This window comes from Hesperophylax consimilis, chromosome 6, assembly GCF_061612785.1.
Source record: "Hesperophylax consimilis isolate HC1 chromosome 6, BYU_Hcon_1.0, whole genome shotgun sequence".
Taxonomy (NCBI): domain Eukaryota; kingdom Metazoa; phylum Arthropoda; class Insecta; order Trichoptera; family Limnephilidae; genus Hesperophylax; species Hesperophylax consimilis.
Window position 1 is genome coordinate 16,121,331 of NC_142841.1, and position 21,165 is coordinate 16,142,495.

Sequence of the window (21,165 nt, forward strand, 5' to 3'; positions counted from 1 at the left end):
TATACCCCAAACCTAAGTTTCATGCTCTATAACTGATTTTACGATTTAAAAAAATGTTTTTTCTTGTCTATTCACAGCCATCACTAGATCAACTCAAAACCTGAAAAACAAAACAGAAACAAACGTGAAAAAAGGTGAGAAAATCTTAATTTTACTAATATGTAACTATTATCCGGCTTCAACGTGTAATTACTATCGAGCTTCAGCGTGTTACTTCAATCCGGCCTCAATATGTGACTACATGGTTTTCCAATAACAGGTGTTATTTTGAATAGCCCGCTATTTCGGTAGATTTTACTTTTGAAGCAGTCATTTTTTGACATTTGACAAGTAAAAACTACGTCATTAATAAAAATGGAACAATACACACTTCAACAACGCATCAAAATTATTAAAATTCACTTGAGTGAATCAAATGCAAATCATTTTGAGTGATGAGGCCTATTTCCACCTCGGTGGCTTCGTCAACAAGCAAAATTGTCGCATCTGGGGCTCGGAAAACCCAAGAGTTTTTGTTGAAAACCCTCTTCATCTTCAACATGTGACTTTTTGGTGCAGTTTATGGTCCGGCGGAGTCGTTGGACCTTACTTTTTCGAAAATGAGGCTGGAGCCACAGTTACGGTGAATGGATTGCGCTATCGAGAGATGATTAATGATTTTTTTATGGCCGGAATTGGATGGTATTGATTTGGACAAGGTTTACTTTCAACAAGACGGCGCTACGTGCCACACAAGCAACGAAACCATTGATCTTTTACGATTGAATATCAAAATAACACCTCTTATTGGAAAAACCTTTACTATCCGGCTTCAATATATAACTACTATCAGGTTTCAAAAGAGTTGCAACACACCTTTTTGAAACATTTTTTATTGGCAGCTCTAAAAAATTTATTTGTCATCTGTCAATCTTGCAATTAGTAAATATGGAACACTACACGATAGAAAAAAGCGTTATAATAAACCCATTATAAAAATAAATAAAGTTTTGCTGAAACAATTCGTAAATTTAGACGAAATTTTTTACTTATTTTTCTTCTTTCTGAAAAAAATTCGGAATTTTATACTTTCGGAAATTTTCTGATCATGTGATTTCAAGAAAAAATAGCCAGGAAGATCTTGTGAAATGATACAAGGCATCTTCTTTCTTTGGGTTTTTTGGAAGTCCCATGCCAAATAGTCACCAACAATTTGTTAGTAATATGGCGAAGATCCGACGTGTTCACAATCGAACCATAATTGTTATGCAACGATGTTTTCTTTAATTTCATCAAAAGAGCAAGAGTTTGCTAGGTTGAATTTGTCTGACATTTTATTCAACTATTATTTCATAATCGAAGCATTTGTACATGATAACGAAATAAATAAAATCAAATCCAACGTTCTAATTGGGACACCATTGTAACAGAAAAACTGTTAATAGACAATGTGGCATCTTGTCTTACTTCATGTGCATTAAATTAATTTTTCACGGTAATCGATGTTGTAAAGTTTCAACGACCTGAAAATTTCTCTCAGAAAAAGCCGTATAAATTTCACTACATTTTATATTGATACAAGAGGTAACCTTTTGAGAGTTATTCTGGAATTTTTTATTTATTTTTATAGTATAGATAATTTTACCTTTCGATGCTCCATAGATCTATATGTAAATTACATTTCGAGCTGAAAAGAGTTGACTTGTGACTATTTTGTGACGCCAGAGCTCTGGTTTTTAAAAAAAACACTCGCTATAAAGTTAAAATTGGTTTTATTATTATTATAAATCTTTTTCCTTTCAGAGAGAAGTACATAAACTATTTATATCAGCATTAAACATTGTTCCCGGTATCAAAATATTGCTTAAGGTGTCTGTTTATTTTCAGTTAGCTTTTAAATTCCCGATCTCCGGGCGATATTATGAAGGCCAAATAATAATAATTCTGGAAATACTCCAGCACTTCATCGTCTTCTTCTCCGTTCTCTGCTTCGGTGGGCTGAAAAATAATTTTGTTAATTTCAGGAAAACATCGGACGACATCAAACGCCTTGGAATCAAACGATATTGGCAACGGCTCCCAAGGTTTGTACTACATTAAAGTCTTTTTAATTAATTCTGTATTTCAAATGATATTATTAATGTTGGGTTTTAAATGTAGTCGAATTCGTTTTAACTCTTTTTTAATTTAATTTAATAAAACTAGCTGTACCCCGCCACGCGTTTCTGTGGGCAGTCTGTCTGTGCAGATAGAGAATTTAAAAAAAAACAACTTTGTCCAACAGATAGCGTTTTCAAAAAAAGCATATTTTTACCTGTCACAGGTGACTATATAATAAAAATATTTACGAATATAAACACACGCGTATTCGAATGCAACGATGTGTCAAAATTTCAAAACAATCGTTGGAGAACATTCGGAGATTTAAGATTTTGAATAAACGAACATTTACATTTTTATTTATTAATGATGAACTCACTCATGGAACTTTTTAATGAAATTTCTGAAATAGTAGATGCATTTATTTTTTTTTCTTTAATTAACTTTTAATTTTTTTCCTTTCAAAATCACAACGTTTTTATGCATAGCACAAATGATAACAAATTATCATATGATAACAATTTTTTTAAATGTTATAAGCAACAATTGTTGAAAGAAAAATACTAATAGTTACATTTTGAATTATTTGGCGGGTTCAAAATAAGCCGAATTAGCTTAATGGTTACAGCAGCTGACCGACAGTCAGAAGGCTGCGGGTTCAACTCCCGTCGATGTAATTTATTCTTTCTCGGGAGATTTTTTCAATTTGCAATTGTGAATAATAACTGTTTATGATAATTTATAACAATTACAAGTTCAATTTAAATATATGTACCTAACATTAATTTAACTTATTTTTTTACAAAGAGTCCCTGGAAACCCTTGATAATCAGTTCTCACATAATCTCTGTTTTCAAATAAAATTAATGTTGTTATACCCCTGAAACACAATGTTCGTTTCTCTTTCATCTGTATAAATCCCATTGATCAATATTCCAATGGCCTTGAGGTCCCCATCATGAGGACACATGCATTGTTTACCTGCAATATCCCTTTACTCATGTATCGGTGATAACGTGTTTCAACCAAATCTCATTTGGATTATTACATGGTTACATAGAACCCTTCTTAGAAGCACCCTACAACGACCGATACAAAGATATTCTTAGTAAATTCAGAATCGGATATCAGCCGGTACAGAAAGCATTCCCACAATTTTAAAGTCTTTAAGAAGTTTGATTACCAATGCTAATTAATCAATCGATGTTAATTGCCTGATAACCGCAATATCTGACAACAAATAACGACAACGAGAAGGAAAAATTGTTTGTTGAAAAAAAAAACTAAGGAGAACCTACTAAAACTGTTATTATGCACCTAAAATACCAATACTATTAAATTGCAGGGAAACGTACATAATAATAATAAAACTATTAAAAATTGCATAGCACCGTCTTTGTTAAAAACCACCTTATTTGTGCATAATATTCACACTAGAATAAACATTAGTACAAATTACACAATTTAAAATTTATTTTAAATAATAAATTTGAGTAACTGCTTAAATCACGTTTTTGTATAAAAATGCTGATATCAGCCTTTATTTATCTACGGCCATTATTATCGCTACGAAAATATAATCTGTGTAAATAGTTTCAAAAAAATATACCTAAACAACCTTTTTCAGTGTTTTCCTAAATGCCCAATTTTGCAATTAGTCGGAATACACCATTGATAAATTAATGTTTTACCAAAGTTTAATGCTGCATGTTGATAAATGAATAGATGACAACTATATACATGGATATAATAATAATTTTATTCCAGAATGTGGCGAGGTTAGTGCAATCCCACACGTCCCGTATAGATATACATTTTTTTGTATAGTAGATATAATAAATTAACAAATAAGGAAAACTATGCCAGATGTGGTCTTGAATGCGCTTGGGCCAAGCGTTCACTCAGGAGTGGCGCTTGGTGCTGGTAGGCTGCGGTCACCAACGTGTTGGCGGAGGCCATTGGCCAGTGCAATTAGCGATTCGCGATCGAAGTAATTCCGGTAGACACAATTTTTTTATATGTTATATAAACTGATACCCTGATGTAAAATCTGAGTTTCCGACCTTGGCGCACCTGTGCTCGCGCCGCCATTTTGAAAAAACTGGCCGAAATCGGGCCAAAATCTAGTTTTTCCCAAATACCTCATTTCCAATGCAAATTTCGGCTAAAGTATTTTAAAAGTATAATAGAACATAAAATAACCTACAACTTTTGTAAAAACAAATTTCTTCTATCTCTAATAGGTACCGAGGTAGAAAGTCGTAAAGGTGCGTATATTTTTGAAAAAACAAGTTTTTTGCGCGACTAGGTTTGGTTTTTTATAAATACCTCGTTTCCAGTACAATTTTGTGAAAAATTTATTGATAATAATTTTGTAGAAAATAAAATTTCGTTAAAGAAATAGGTGTATAATTTATATTTTTTATCTCTATTACGTATCCAAACTCTAATCCTCCAAAACCAGGCCAAAAATTGAAACTGAGGTTAGGTGTTTTAAACTTGGCATTCCTTGATTTTATTTTTCTTTAACAATTATTGTTCTAAGAACATATAGGTTGACAACAATCGTCATGCCTGTGTCAGAACTAGCTATAAATATAGTAGATAGACTATTTCAGCATATCGGTCGCCATACATTCCCAATGGGAAGACCACTGAAATAGGCCAAGCCACTACATTTGTGCTCGCAGCTTAGTCTGACATGCCTATCAACGTAATCACAACATACATTTAAGATTATTAATACAATTAAAATGATAAGGTACATAAAAAAGATAAAAAATTTGTATTTTCGTAAAATTAACATTTATTGACATTCTTTTCTTTATTATTTAAGTTATCGGCATAACAAAAAAAAATTAATGGTAGATCAGTTTAGACAGAAGTACGAGCCCTTGACTATAGTTTCTTACTTCTGGCCCTGAATAGCTTCTTCATCTGTCTTATCACCCAAATTTGTGGCAACTGGGTCATCATATTCCTCGTCATCGTCATCAACGAAGGCTTCTACAGCATTCTTGTAGGAGTTGCCATTGCAATGAATGCAGAGTAGGGAACATTTCAAACCCGACTTTCTGCAGGTGCACTTTCCAGCGCAACCTTTTTTACATTGACATGATATGAAGTTCAGCAAGGCCTGAGGTGCAGCTTCCTTCAACATTGTTACTGGAGTAAGTAACCCAACAGCATCCTTTTTCCACCCCCATTCAGTCGGATCTTTATCGTTACCAAGCCAAGTCTGCACTTGCAAGTATGTTCTTGAAGCGTGTTGCTGGACTGCATCTTTGGTGGGTGGTAGCCTGGATAAATTGAATTTTGTTCTTTTTTTACTCCTTTGACAAAAATTATGTACATTCAATTTTCCAAATTTGATTTCTCGTTGCCGCCATACAAAAGTGCAAATAGTTGTTCGGCAGCCAAAGTGATTGTTTCTGTCTTTGCTTTTGGGTCTTGAAATACACGAACAAGTTCATTCACTGAGTGGTTCTTGAGAAGAATATTACAAAATTTGTGTTTGCCTTGACCGAACGGAGCTCCAGTTGTATCGCAACCACTTATGGCATGAAGGAATAAAATGTTTTCAACTATTTCAATGCGTTTAAAACATTTGTTCGAGTACAACGCGTTAGATGATTTACCTTTTCCAACTTTTTGGTAATATACGTTGGGAGGTGAAAGAGCTGTGAGGAGTACCAGCAGATCAATATCCTGACCAACGATTATGACTACATCATGTTGAGATGACAACGAATTTGCTGTGTTCACTATGAGAATGTCAGCATCCTCTTCAGCTTGTACTGTCGTTATGTGGGATCGTGCAAATGAGGTTCTGAGTAGGGAAATAAAATGAGACTTGTTCTTCTCATTTCCCAGAAACTTTTCCTGTGGCACTTGTGGGTGCATGCTTTCAAAAAACAAAATTTCAGCAGAAGTTGTAACTCTGGCACGCCGTGCTCTTTCCACCCCTTTAGTGCTTTTCTTTTCCATAGAATCTGGGTATCCATCGAATACCACTACTGCATTGGATCCATAGTGATTTTGTACATACCTGACATATTGCTGGAAAATTACTGAAAAAGGTTGAGCACGACCCCATACAACTTTGTGCAGTAAATATCCTCCATCAATTACGTGTATTTTACTGCTTCCCAGTTCTGTATTATTTGGTAGAGGGTTTAATGATGAATAAAATATAGACTTCGTTCCTTTGCGCATGCCTTCCTCTGAGAAAAGAGACAATGGTACAGGAGAGAGTTCATATTGAAAATATTATTTAAGTTCACTTTCAGACTTTTTGGCATACGATGGAATAGCATTAATGGATCTATTGCCATAGTCACACCCTGATTTTTACACTGCTGGTCACCGCCGCAAGAGAAACTATCGCATCATTACGTTTTAAGTGTAGGTTTCCAAAGTTCTGGTTGATAAATTTAGACATAGCTAATTTCCCCATCTTTTCAGCCATGTGACAAGTGACTTTGCTATCCCCGATTGTGCCACTACTAATAGATATAATCACGTTTGTTTTAGGAAATGGTTCATGGCAAGCAAACCAATCAATGAGAGTTTAAACGTCTTGATCATCCCTCTTAATTCTTGTAGGCCACATCTCTACATGTTGCTCTGACGTTCCTGATTCAATCCCACAGAATGACTCGATACCCTCACAAATGTTATGCAGATAAACGAATCCAGCAGTCCAACGAAGGATGGAACTGTCTGTGATTCCCCGTCCTTGGGTCATACCTCCAGATGTCTCATCCATCGATCTCATCAGAGTTTGTTCGATGGTCATGTCAGACCAAATCCCTGACCAAAATTTATGAGACCGTCAAATCGTAAAGTAGACCTCTTTTGTAAATCTTTCATACTCGATTGCACTGAATCATTTCGAACTGAACGCTGCTGTGACACTGACGCTGTGAAGCTCCGCTCCAGGCTCAAGACGTGACACGCGGCATCTGAAGGGAACCGTGGGGAGGAGTAGAAGGGTGGGGGGTAGCCCCCCCCCATACCTAAGTGCCCCCTAATAAATTTATCGATGTATGTATTTAAAAATGCAAACAAAAATCTAATAACGTGATAATAAACCGTGATAGATTTTCTGTGCGTACCTACCTAGATTTTTTTATTCTTTATATCGGTAAAAAAACTATATAAACATAAAAACTGCACAGCTTTTTTTGAAATTTTATGTTCTACATAATTGGTATCAATAAAATTTTCATGAAATTCCACTGGAAACGAGGTATTTATAAAAAACCAAAACTAGTCGCGCAAAAAACTTGTTTTTTCAAAAATATACGCACCTTTACGACTTTCTACCTCGGTACCTATTAGTGATAGAAGATATTTATTTTTTACAAAAGTTGTAGGTTATTTTATGTTCTATTATACTTGTTAAGATATTTTAGCCGAAATTTGCATTGGAAATGAGGTATTTTGGAAAAACTAGATTTTGGCCCGATTTCGGCCAGTTTTTTCAAAATGGCGGCGCGAGCACAGGTGCGCCAAGGTCGGAAACTCAGATTTTATATCAGGGGATCAGTTTATATAACATATAAAAAAATTGGGACTACCGGAATTACTTCGATCGCGACCCCCTTTTTGGCGCTAATTGCACTGGCCTATAGCCGCATCCTGGCTCCAGTGACCCGGTGTCTCATCAGGCCGGCAAATCCATCCATTCCTAGTTCCGTGAACATTGTCGATGCGTTAAAGATATGTTAAAGGTAACGTTCGTTATAACCTACGCGTTTATAGATGGCGTTATATTTTAAATTGTTAAGACGAATTATTTGTTTGCGCCCGTACATATGCAATATGAATGTGAAAAACTCAATTCTCTCAAGAAAGGCACACAAATACATTATTGGATGGAATCACCGATACAATATTGTATTTGTATGTCTTTCTGGAAATAATTGAGTTTTATACGGACTAAACTATTTATTCATATTGCGTATGTACGGGCGCAATCAAATAATTCGTCTTAATATTTTAAAGCATAACTTATAAAATACTTAAGACCCCGCATACCTAAGTTCTATCGATTTATAATAAGTTTATCGTTAACTCCTTAAGTTTTTCAAATTCCAAAAAATAGATATGTTATTTTTGAAGATGATGTCTACACATCTGTAATGCCGAAACGTTAGTTGTATGAAAGTCCCTCGATAGAAAAAAAATCGCAAAGAAAGCTCCGAAAATTATTAAAAACACGTTTTGTTCTGTTATTTAATATTTTATAGGCATGAAAAAATTCACAGTGTAATTTTAAATGCAATTGAAAATTCTAAATTGAGTACCTGGATGCAATAACGACCTCATTGCAAAAATCGTGTTTTGAGATATTAGCGTTTAAACATTTTCAACTAATATAATTCATCAACTGTAGTACTTTTGTTCAACAGTATGTCTTATAATGAACACATCTTCATTCTGTAATATTTTTAATATGTTGGACAAAAAATATTAACAATTTGTTTTTTTAAATTTAGGTAAAGTAGGTAAACATATAGAGGTCGTTCTTGCATAGAACTGTTTTTATCCTTATTTATAGGGATAAAATAACTAGAACTTCATTGTTTTTCTTACTTTAAGTGTTCAAATAATAAGAACATTGTTGTTTTTATAATATTTTAGTTATTATAAAGTATCTAAAATAATAAAACATGAGTTTTTAAAAAGAAAATAAATTTATTCAAGAGATGTAATTTTTTAAATTTGTTTTATAATATTAATCATCGGTATCTGAAGACTCGTCTTCTACAACTTCAGGATTATCAGTAACATTGATAAAAGATAAAATATTCTGAAGTCAATTTGCATTTTGCGGCTTCATGAACTTCAAAAGACTCAATAAGTCGTCTTTTTTGCTTTTTTGATTCTGGTTTTCCCAAAATGTGTCAAATATTCGTTTCTGCTTCGAAACGTCACGTTTTTTGTAACAGTTTTTAGCACAACACTTAGAGACGAAATTAAACGTTTTAGCACCAATTTTATTTACGCTTTTTTGTAGATATGATTGTCCACCACATTTTCCATTCTTTAAGATGTTTCGCTTCCACTTATCTTCATTTCTAGGCTTCTTTAAACCTATTTTTTAGGCAGAAGAATCAGAGCTGTCAGATGCGTGGACGCCATTCTGTATTTGGTATAATAGTAAGTTAAGTTAATCTAGGATTTCAACCCACTTGACGTTTTATATGCAAAAACGACTCTCCAAGTAGGACAAAACAAATTCTTATAGCACAATCTGTAAACAACAGACCGAACTGATTTTAATACAGTGTGTAAAGAAGGAATCGATCGTTCAAATAAAACGAACAATTCAAAAAAACATTTATTGCACAAAAATACAGAGTACAAAGGGTATAGCTTATAGGTTACATCATATTTCTTCCAGCTAACCCAACAAATACACATTATATTACAAAACTCAACAATTACATGTTAACAAATATATGAAATTAAAAAAATTTAAATAAAAACAGAGGTATTTAATTTATGTAAGGTTTGATTTGTTTTTTTTTTGTTTAAAAGAAATGTTTTTAGTGATGATTTAAATTTAAGTATGCCGGTAAATTCTTTGATGCTTTTTTTTTTATAGTGAATACCTCACAAGAGTCCCAACTGCTCCCGTCTGGAGCCAGTGAGACTATGGCATCCCCAATTGGGGGATGTTGTGAGGCTGAAGGTAAGTGGGGAAGGGAAAGAGGAAGGTGGGGAAGTACCTGGCTATTCAGATCTAGTCACTAAACACGGCTAAAGCCATTTGGAGCAACGTTTCAATTCTGAATGGTGGTCTTACACCAGGGCGATACTGGTAGTATCTTTCACTCTGGGAACTCTGCTACGTGGAAGGTTGTTGTACTTATACTTTAATGGCCAAAGCATTTGTCGAAAGATTTTTGCTCTATTTCAAACGAAGTGTTTTATTAAATATTTTAACCTTTTTCGCTTAATTATTATAGTTTTTTTTAATATTAACGTGCTCCCTCTAACATTCGTATTTACGTATCTCCCTTTGAAACCATATTTGAACGCTTACTACGGGGCCTTAAGCCCCCTCATACTCAATTTATGCAACTAAAGATACACTGTAAATTTTACTGTACAGATATTATCTTCAAAAATAACTTTTTTTTGGAACTTAAAAACTTAAAGAGTCAACGAGAAACTAGTTATAGCGGTAGAAATTGGGTATGCGGGGGCATAAATGAACGTCCTCTATGAACGCGTGGATTATAACGTACGTTACGTTTACCCTTGTACTACCATGATATGTTGTATATGTTTCCAGTAAAAATTGCAAAGAAATTAAACTTTAACATAATATTGTGTTTCGCCAACTTTTAAAATATACCGCTCATTGATTTATCTTTGTGACGAATATCTAGTGATATTAATTTTATTTTACATTTTACCTTTTTTACAGATCTCAAACTAAGAGGGACTAAGGAATTAGACGAAGAAGACTACGATTCAAGTTCTTACCATTATTCTCCAGCTTCCTTGTTATTATATATTTGTTTAACATGTATTTTAATGAAAATGTAAAAAAAAACGACTAAAATGAAAAAAAAAATCCTCGAATTTTTCAGGAATTTTAAATTTATTTTCCATTTTCCTATTTGAATTAAGTTGGTAGTAACTAATCGATATCATTAATTTTTACAAACATATTTAATTTTAAAGTACATATTTCATTACAGGCATATTTTTATAGGTGTAAATTTTTAATTAAGAAGTGTAGTTAACCATAAATATATTGTAAAATAACTTTTCCTGTATTAAATAAAGGCGAAATTAATGTAAATTAAGTTTAGTATATATAATGATAATAATTTAGCTGTAATGCAAAAAAATCAAAATGTAAGTGAATGCTTGTAAATAGTTTTTTTTTTATACTGTGGTTAAATGATGTTATACTTAAGATAATATAATACATTTAAAGCGAAAACGATTATTTTTTGTGAATTAAGGGCAATTTAAACATATCAAAACTATCTGAATTTGGGAGAAAATTAAAAAAAAATAGAAAGAATATTTTAAGTCTACTATTAAGTGGTATAGTAAAAAAACTGCATAAAATCGTTGGTTTTGGACAAAATGGGTTTACTGTAGAGATAAAGCGTATATACTAGAACAGATATGTCTATGATACTTTTATACTTAGTATTTGTTCTTAAGTATTGCGAGTATTGCGCGTCTTGCGAGTCTTGCGTATGGGTACGGGATGCCCATTTCTGATCAGAAATTCTCCAGCAACCCCCCAATGGTTTCTAAAAAAAAATTGTGGGGAATCCAGCATTGAGTGAGCAATACCTCACACAAAAAATCTATTCTGAAATCTAGAGAAATTTAGGGAAATAAAAAAAAATCTGGTATACTTATTACTTGTAAGTAAGTGCAAGTGCGAAATACTAGGGAACAGATATTCGGAATAAGTATTTATTCTCACTTGTACCAGTTGTTCCAAGAATCAAGACGAGCTAGTACTCACCTTTAATTTACTGCGTCTAAGATAAGTGCCATTTAGTAATTTATTATTAATTTTAGTTTTCCAAAATACACTCGATGAGCACTTGTTGTAATATAATGGAAAATTTGCTATTTATTATTCGCGGCCTAGCATTGGTATCTATCTTCCACTTAAGACAAATAATTCTCTTTGATAAAAAAGAATCTACATATCTAGATACCCGTGACGAAAATTTCGTTCCACATTGTTTTCTAATGTAGGATATCATTTCCCAAGGCGAGGGGGGTTAAGGTATACCTTGTTACTCTCGTATCAAGCAGTTATTGCTTGGAATACGAGTATTATTGGTTAAACGCAGGGTGCGTTTGCCCGTTTTATTACATTAGCTCCACATGGGAGAACAAGCCCTCAGGAAAATAATTCACCTCAGGGGTTATATCATCTTTGGGGATACTGGGTGGAAGTATTTATTATGAAAATAGATAGTTCTTCTGGGAATGAAAAGTGTGTGGAGTGGTCAGGAAACTGGAGGTCAGTGTGTCCAAGAGTGACAGACGTACGAATCCATTACTCCCACTGTAGTAGAAGACGATGGGTCGAGAGAGTCTGGCTGGAGAAGTCAAAGGTTTTCCCTCAACCAGTCTTTCCCGATCCGGCCCGTCCCGCAGTAGGAGGGCAGACGCATCCGGTGCCAAGACAAACCTAGACTGGACAACTGGACAAACCTCACCTCATGAACTCAGGCACCCCTGTCCACTCACAAAACGCAGTTTCCTCTTGGGATAACCTACGGCAGGAGTGTATACCTACAATAATTGGATTCCGAGGCGGCGTTGCCCATATACGCTTCATTACCCATTCCACAGCATCGTGTTTGACTCCGGCCTCTGGTTACCATAAGTTGCTACTGAGAGCACACAGAAGGCAGAATAGTTATCATAATGCCAACCAATGCTACAATGGGTCTTATTCTTCAGTTGCCCTGTCTCATCGAAGGCAGGCTATCATCAGGGCAATCTTCATTCCGCAGGCTATAACTCGGTACAACTGAGTACATAAAGCAAAGTTCGTAAATGAATTATCAAACCTTATCGATCCATTAAATAAAATGAAATAAAATTTCGATTGATTTTTCCCAATAAAAGATCGCGCATCATCTGTATTTAAGTGTTTATTGTGGAATCGACGCTAACAAACTTTTATATAATATTTGAGCATTCGAAAATAATTTAAGGGTCCGATTACACAATAATGTATTATGGTGAATAACGTTTGAGAAATAAATAACTATTTTTAAAGTGTATATGTAAATGAATGAATTATTGTAATCGTTAAATTTATTCTTTCGATTTGCTTAGGTACAATGAGAACTTTTAAAATACAGATAAATCAGCTTACGTGTGTAGTCGAGGACGTCGCTTCTGTAAACACATATTTTGAATACCATAAAGAATATAAACGATGGGAGATTTGGCGTGGAAGCGTACCAACTGTCGCCGGGCTGCGTTTCATTGGTGGAGCCAATGAAAGTTTGGTGGGTTGGTATAAAGGGTGGGCGCCGTTAATAATATTTTTCAATAATAAAAGTTCATGGCGCATCTCCCTTTGTTTTTATTATCAATGATGTATACAGTATATCACAAAAATGTTAGTGTATTACTCTTTTGGCAGCCTACACAGAAAAGTTTGTAAATATGTACCTACCTTTGTTTAATTTTATTTCTATTGTAAAAGAAAGAACCAAAAATATTATATTCGCGTGATGAATTATTTATAAATACCTACTGCTATTTTTGACCAATTTTATTCATAATTTGTTAGTTATCTGTGTACATTTGTAAAAGCGTAAGCTTTAGGTGAGGATTAACGAGGAGTGTTTAAAAGATGTTTAAATATTATTTTTGTGTGTTTTTTTTTTGACACCAGAATTTTCATCAATAAAAAAAACCTACCTAACTATTTTTAAGAATAACAAAATGTCAAATATAGATGTTCCTATATAAATTGTTTAATTAGCAGATAAAAATTAAAATAGAAACGCTTTAAAATAAGTTTGTTTTATTTTCTAAAATACAAAATTTATTCTTCTAAGACTCTATAATGTGTGGATTATATGCAATTTTTTTAAAAGGGCGTTCATTAAATATGTGCCTTTATGACAACATTATGTACCATCGTTAACGTTCTCTGAACCAATATTTTCTTCCCGTCCAGGTGAGATGAATCCAATAAAGATAAAACTGTCCCATTTACACTAACATGCAAAAATAGATACTCGAAAAAGATTGTATGTCGGTATCTTCATGACATCAAGTACCAAATAATATTTCAATGTTTACAGAGATTGATCAACATTAACATCTGCCGAAATTCCAACATTCCAACGATAGAGAGTTAAACAAAGAAGACGAAAAACCGCGTCACAAACAAAACACGTTAAATATTTAAGAAGAGCGAAATGGCAGTTTCCTATTCAGTTGTTCCAATTTCAATCTTATTGGATTAAGAGGGATGCAGCATCCTTAAAAGCCGCAAGACCGGGCTAACCCTACCTCGGAACAACTAGCTAGAGCTACTACAGCCAATAGCGACTGTGCTGCCTTATAGCGTATAGCTTCCAGCTTATACTTGCTTATGGGATCCAGCTGAGACCAGCTCAGCTTAGTTTAATGGCAACATTATGTCGGGAATATAATTTGTGTAATGACTAATAACAAAATTAGCATAAACGTTCACTATTGGCCGAGACGTTACTTTAAAACGCGACGTAAAATATTGAGCGTATTATCCGGACATTATTTTATACATTTACATTTTAATAGAGATATAAATCTTACCTTGGTAAATTGGGAAACAAATTATATATACCTTTCTTGCTCTCTCTTCCTTGAAAGTGTACAAATATTTCTGAGATTATGGAGATAATTTAGTTAGATTTTTATTCAGATAAGATGATAAATGCGTGGAAATTTAATTAAAATACGCCATATATATTTGCTATATTCTCAACAACATTGTTCTTGTTGGTGACCATTTTAACAGTCACATAATCAGTTATTTAATTCAGATAGTCGTATGTAAAACTATTAATTATTATTATTAATTCGGTTATTGATGTGCTATTCATTACATAACACATAATAGCTACTACCAAATTAGCCGTCGTTGTATTAGAGTTGAATCAATAAATTTCGTAGTCAGACGCATTGTTTTAAATATGCATTATTTAGCGTAAATTCATGATATGCAAAGTTGGTTATATAAATATTAATTGGTTAATTTTAGTAGCTATTTGCCACAAACCTTGTAGAGAAAGCTCACTTATTGTTAAGCTCTCGCGGTTCAGGCAACTTAAAGCGCTTACTTAAAATGAAAAGCAGCCATTGAAAAGTTTTTTAAAATAATTGAAAAGTCCAAAAGAAAATAAATTTTGAAGGATAAAATTTTGGTCGGCTTTTCTGACTTTGTCCGCACAAGGTGGGAGATATGAATAGGTTGCTCTAAAATTTCAACTTTAATTAGATTTTCAACTAACGACAAGCAAACTTTATTCCTCTCTTGAGAAAAAGTTCTTTGGGGCATTTACAGTGAGTTTCGCCAAAGAAGTAGAAATCGCTCTCGAAGAACCAAAGAAGATGCAAAACGAAAATATCGCCGTCCATTCACGATATTGTCAAAGTTTTGCTCGTGTTTTATATTCCTTCTATAAAATTTTAAACAACACTGTTGTCCGTAATGTTCTTTGGAATACGACCCTCCCCATAGAAAAAGTTTCTTTTGATCCGTGCAAAGTAATATTATAATAATAATTTATTAAATCACAATAATAAATGACAGCCTTTCATCCCACTCCCCTGATATAATTATATATATAATTATTTAAAGTGTTTTTTTTATTCAAATTGTATTTAAAGGTTTTCGAGCATTTAAAATATTATCATTTAATCTTATATCATGGGCCTCCCTCAAATAACGTTCCTATTTCTGTCGATTCTTGGCAGCCTTCGCCTATTGGAAACTGGCAATTGACATCATTTCATTTTTGAACTCAGTTTCTCTTCTTACCTTTCATCGTATCCACCCAAATTAAATGATTATTTCATTGACTATAATATATTTTGAGTAAAAGTATCAAGAATAAGGTGAGTAAGATCTTAATTTTATGTTTCGAAGAGAAAAGTTGTTGAATCGAAGAGAAAATACTAAATATTGCTAATATTTAAAAATAATAATCATTCGAAACAAAATACCTAAGCATTACAGTAAAACAATGCCTAAAATGGTCCACACAAATAAACATACTCAAAGACAGAGTGATGAAATTAACATACATCTTTAGATGTCTAAAACGGTGACCGTGTATCTGATCAAAATGACAATTCAACACGCCTACAAAAAGTAATCGAAAGTCAAGAAAAGTGATGAAACAAAAACTAGGTTAAATAGGTTACATAGGTATCTATTAAACATAGTTTTTGTTATTCAATTCTTATGACTCCATATCACATTTTAAAGGTGTGTTGAATTTTCGTTTTGATGAAATATCATGGAACCGTCCAAAACATATACTAAATAAATATTTACTCAGAATGACATACTTTGCTTTCTGCCAATCACTAATACGAAATGGCATTATGGGGTGGAACTTATAAAAACACACACCACCGCTTTATATAGCAAAAATAATAATTTTAAAAACAATTCTATTTAAACCATATACTAATCCATCAGAACTTCTGTTTAAGGTTAAACGCAACGCTCGTTGTATTCTACGTGTTCACAGATGGCGTTAATTAATTAATTTTGTTTAAATACGCTTTTGCAAGGTATTGCTTTACAATATTAAGACAAATCATTTGTTTGCGCCCGTATATACGCAATATGAATATGAATCAATAGTTTTGTTCGTTTAAAGACTTAATTCTTTCGAGAAAGGCACACAAATACAATATTTTACCTATGATTCAATCCAATATTGTATTTGTATGCCTTTCTCGATAGAATTGAGTTTTTATAAGGACAAAACTATTTATTCATATTCATATTGCGTATATGAGGGCGCAAACAAATAATTTGTCTTAATACTGTAAAGCAATACCTTGCAAAAGCGTATTTAAACAAAATTAATTAATTAACGCCATCTGTGAACACGTAGAATACAACGAGCGTTGCGTTTAACCTTAAAGAATTTAAAGTCAGAAAATTAAACACATTATGCATCTTCTAAAAATAATAGATGTCTCAGACAAACGTCAATACTCCCAACTCCGAATTGTAAAAAAACAATAGGGCAGTTCAACTATAAATATCTTGGAGTATTTTTTTATTTCAATACCCGAAAGAGTCGGAAATATAAATAAGAACAAAGATTTTAAACTTCACGTTAAAAAACACACTGAAAACATAAACTGAATACTTACGAGGAAGCTACAAGCCAAAAATGTGTATATTCTTTGTATACCTTATTTCGTAGATAATAGGCATTAAAATCGCTTGACAAACGGAGTCTAGAAACGTTTGATTTCAAGCAAAAAACAGGTTTTTATTTATTTTGTAAATAATTTTATAAGAAAGCAAAAAAGTTAATCGAGTGAAACTATCACAGATAATCTTAGCTATAATACTGTATTTTTTTAAGTTGTTTCCTTTATGCGTTCATACATTTCTATTGAAAAAATATTTTTTTTAGAAGTTTGCATTTATATTTTTTATTGAGTAATTTATATATTTATTTGAAGCGATAGGAAAACCTTCAATTTATCTGAAGCATATTTTTGTATTAATAATGTACACCAATTTGTTATAAAGATTAATCAAAATAGTGATTTGGCATTAAGCTTCGCCTTAAAAAATAACGAACAAAATGACGCATCCCCCATACACACAAGCCTACCTTTATTATGGTTGTTGATCTGATGTTTAAAATTATATGAAATAATTACTAGATTTTCTGTGAATTATGTAACATTATTTTTTATGATAAATATTTGAAAAATAAATATCCGTACGTAGGTAGGTACTATCAAACACTTTCTTATACAAATAAATAATCGCAAATAATGAAAGCCACATTCGGATTAGTAAAAAAATATATATTTATTACCACAGTCAACAAGCTTTCTAACCCGAATGAGACATACTAATTATTTTCCTATATTTATTATAAAAACCTTTATTATGACACACTAAAGCAATTTACCTGTGGCCTACGATCCAATTTGAGAGTGGTATGTATACAGTACCTACCTATGTAAGTAGTTAAGGTTACACGTAAAGAAAAACGTGTACAATCTACACGTTCATAGAGGGTGCTAATTTAATTATTTTATTAATATACACATATAAAAACGCGATTATATACAAAGGCATTCAAATACAATATGATATAGGTGATTCAATATAATATTGTATTTGTATGGCTTTCTTGAAAGAATTGAGTTTGTATACGGACAAAACTATTTATTCATATTCGTATTACGTATATACGGGCTAAACAAATAATTCGTCGTAATATTTTAAAGCCTAACTTGCAAAAAATATGTTTCTATAAAATAATTAAATTAAAGCCGTCTATTAACGTGTAGATTATAACGTAAGTTAGGTTTAACCGTACCTATTCGAACAGAAAGTTCAGAAATTCGTATCATAATAACTCGGGAGACATCTATCGTATAACCAATGATGCACTCTCTCGATTTAAAAATAAGTCCAAGAAAATAAATGAAATAATATTTTATTGTGTCGGTTTTCCAACCTATATTATAAAATTATACTATTTCGATTAAAACTTTCTACTAATATTCCAAAAAACCTAAAAGGTGATTTTTATTGGGTTTAAAAATTAAAAACTCTAAAATAACGACATCTAGCGGCCGTTTATTAAAGGCTAGCAAGGTACTTGATATGAATGTCCAAGGTAGGCACTATACCTACGCAGATTATCAACATTGCATTGTTTTGAAAATAAATACTTGTACTTTGGGACGTAATCGCAACAGCTGCAATAACCAATACACAAGATAAAAATAAAACTACTTATTGTAAGAACGAATAACATGAAACACTGATTTTGTATTTATAAACACGCTGTGCTATAAGTATTGTTTTGGCTTCCCTAACGTGTTCCTTCTGAGAACGTTTAAAAAATGGCGAATGGCCACGAGAAATACTATAACGTTATGATTTTTTTATAAATTCATCCTGGATTTGTAAGGTTTCTATAGTTATTGTATTAAAAAACCGACACGGGCGACGACGCCATGACCATTTAGGAAACAATTATAACAGAATTTGAAAATATTCCTAGTTTTTTTACCCTTTTAATGTGTATTTCTTTTCACTCATTATTTTCTATCAGCATAACTATAAATTTTTGGTTATCCATTATAAATAAATTAAACAATTCTTTGAACCACCATATAAACCACATCAAGCAGGAGAAAATATAGCATAGGTATATGCATGTAACAATTAATTAGTAATTTGTAACCTTAAATGTACAAAATACGTAAATAAAAAATAAAAATTTAACAACGTCGATAGGTATTGGAACAACCTTCCTTCCTCAGGGCAAAATAATGGGTGGACATATACATATATTATAGGAGATGAACGGACGGTGAATGGGAACATATAATTCGAATAAATTGGCATAGGTATTTATAAATTCCGCCAAAATGATCTTTTTACACCGAATGGGTTTGATGAATTGACTAATTATTTGAACAGATTTGAACCCTGTTCAGATCGATTAATCACCCAATTCTTTTATCTTTTTAATCCATTTTCTGGCCTAGACACGACGTTTTTTGCGCTTTTTCATATTCTCAAGTTCGTTGCGTAAAATGTCCGAAATTATAGGGACGCACGCATCGATAACTTCACTTGACGCCATCTTGATTAACAATTTCGGGAAACGTCTTAACGATATCCTGTTCAATTTTTGTAGTACGATAAAAGTCGTTCAACTAAAATCGCTCTGTCTGAACGGGGCAATACATCAATAGTTTGATGTCACTCACTGCCCGGTAACATGTATGGTTTTTCATCTGCCACTTAATATACATGCATATGTAATTTATTGCCGTCTATTCCCGTATGCACAAATTGGTGACCGAAGAACAACAAAATATATTTAAATAATGATTTCTAATTAATATTAATTCCTCACACGAGGCTCTGATGAAAATAATTCCCCTACTGACCTTTGTCATGTACGGGGATGCAGTATGGAGGAGGGTCTTTTTAAAGAAACGGAGGAAATTCAGAGGACGACAACGCCGCGGCCGAACCGTTTAACTCAAGAACGAGTCTGCACATAGTACAGGTTGGCGCCAACTCGCCAAAGTGTGAACGCCGCCGGCAACGCTGCCGCCAATACTCTTGACCAATTCACCAATAAAAACAACAAAAACGATAAACGGTGGCAAATCAAAAACAGAACATTTTAAATCACTATAGAAAATGTATTAGTCAACACCAAATAAATTAATAAACCTATCCTATCGTAATTATTTCTAGAATAAAAAAACACGGAAAATACCCTAGTCTGCGTCGGACAATAGATTTTTTTCAATGTGAATACTGCACAAGAGTCCCAACCGCCTGGAGCCAGTGGGACTATGGCACCCCCAATCGGGGTATGTTGTGAGGCTGAAGGTAGTGGGAAGAGGAAGGAGATGGGGAAGATGATTGTGGGTAAGTACCTGGCTAAATTTTGTAGTCACCAAACACGGCTAAAGCCATTTCAAACAACGTTTCAATTCCGAATGATGGTCTTACAACTGTAATACTGAGAGTATCTTCCACTTTGGAACGTACTGCAAGTACCTACGATGGGGTACCCAAAATAAACCGAACTGATGTTGCGGGGGCTTAGTTTTTGTAATACAGGTTTGTATCGATAGAACCGTGTACAGCTACTCAGTCAGTATGCCAAGCACTGCGCTGGAGAAATCGTCCTTTCGGCTGGCAAACTGACGCGTAATTTACGTCGGAGTTGATGCATTGGGTGAAAGTATACTAGACCCATTTTCAAATAATGTCAACTGTGCAAAATGGTGTTCCCTGACAACGCACAGGTACAGAGGGGATCAATGACGCTAGCTCCTCGGAACAGAATACACAATAATAATTATTGACTGTCAACCTATACAATTAATATAATCAACATCTTATACATTCTTGACAGTCATTGATATTTGTTATCGCACTTGATTCTTATAAGGTAGGCACTGTTAATGTGCAATCTATATTATTTCATAGCATATTCTTATTTTTAAATTCATCGCATTATTGTAGGTACCTATCATAATAAAAATTTCTAAAACTTATGAGCCCAAATGAGGCGTGAATCTTTTTTATTCTTATTTCTATCTATTAATACATTTACATATAGAATTGTGGCGGGTGACTTCGTTTTCTTGCACAAATCTACAGATTGATGAATATTTCGAGATTGATGAAATTTTGCACACTTGACCTTCAAAACAAGAAGAAGGTGACTGTCTATATGAGATTTCAAAAAACCACCTCCATTCCCTTTTTCAACCCTACAAAGCAGAATTTTGATACTTGAAATTTTGCACACTATGACA

General features: G+C 33.1%; 1 protein-coding gene across 1 annotated transcript in view; it reads left to right on the plus strand.

Annotated features, from left to right (window-relative positions):
• The window catches only part of LOC149422995 (opioid-binding protein/cell adhesion molecule homolog), a 243,665-nt gene extending 232,798 nt beyond the window's left edge, over positions 1 to 10,867 (plus strand). Inside the window, exons 8-10 of the mRNA XM_089632414.1 lie at positions 78 to 134; positions 2,004 to 2,063; positions 10,523 to 10,867. Coding sequence (XP_089488540.1) covers positions 78 to 134; positions 2,004 to 2,063; positions 10,523 to 10,644 — 239 coding nt within the window. The 3' untranslated portion in view covers positions 10,645 to 10,867. The remainder of the gene's footprint in view (positions 1 to 77; positions 135 to 2,003; positions 2,064 to 10,522) is intronic.
• The last annotated feature ends 10,298 nt before the right edge of the window (positions 10,868 to 21,165 follow it).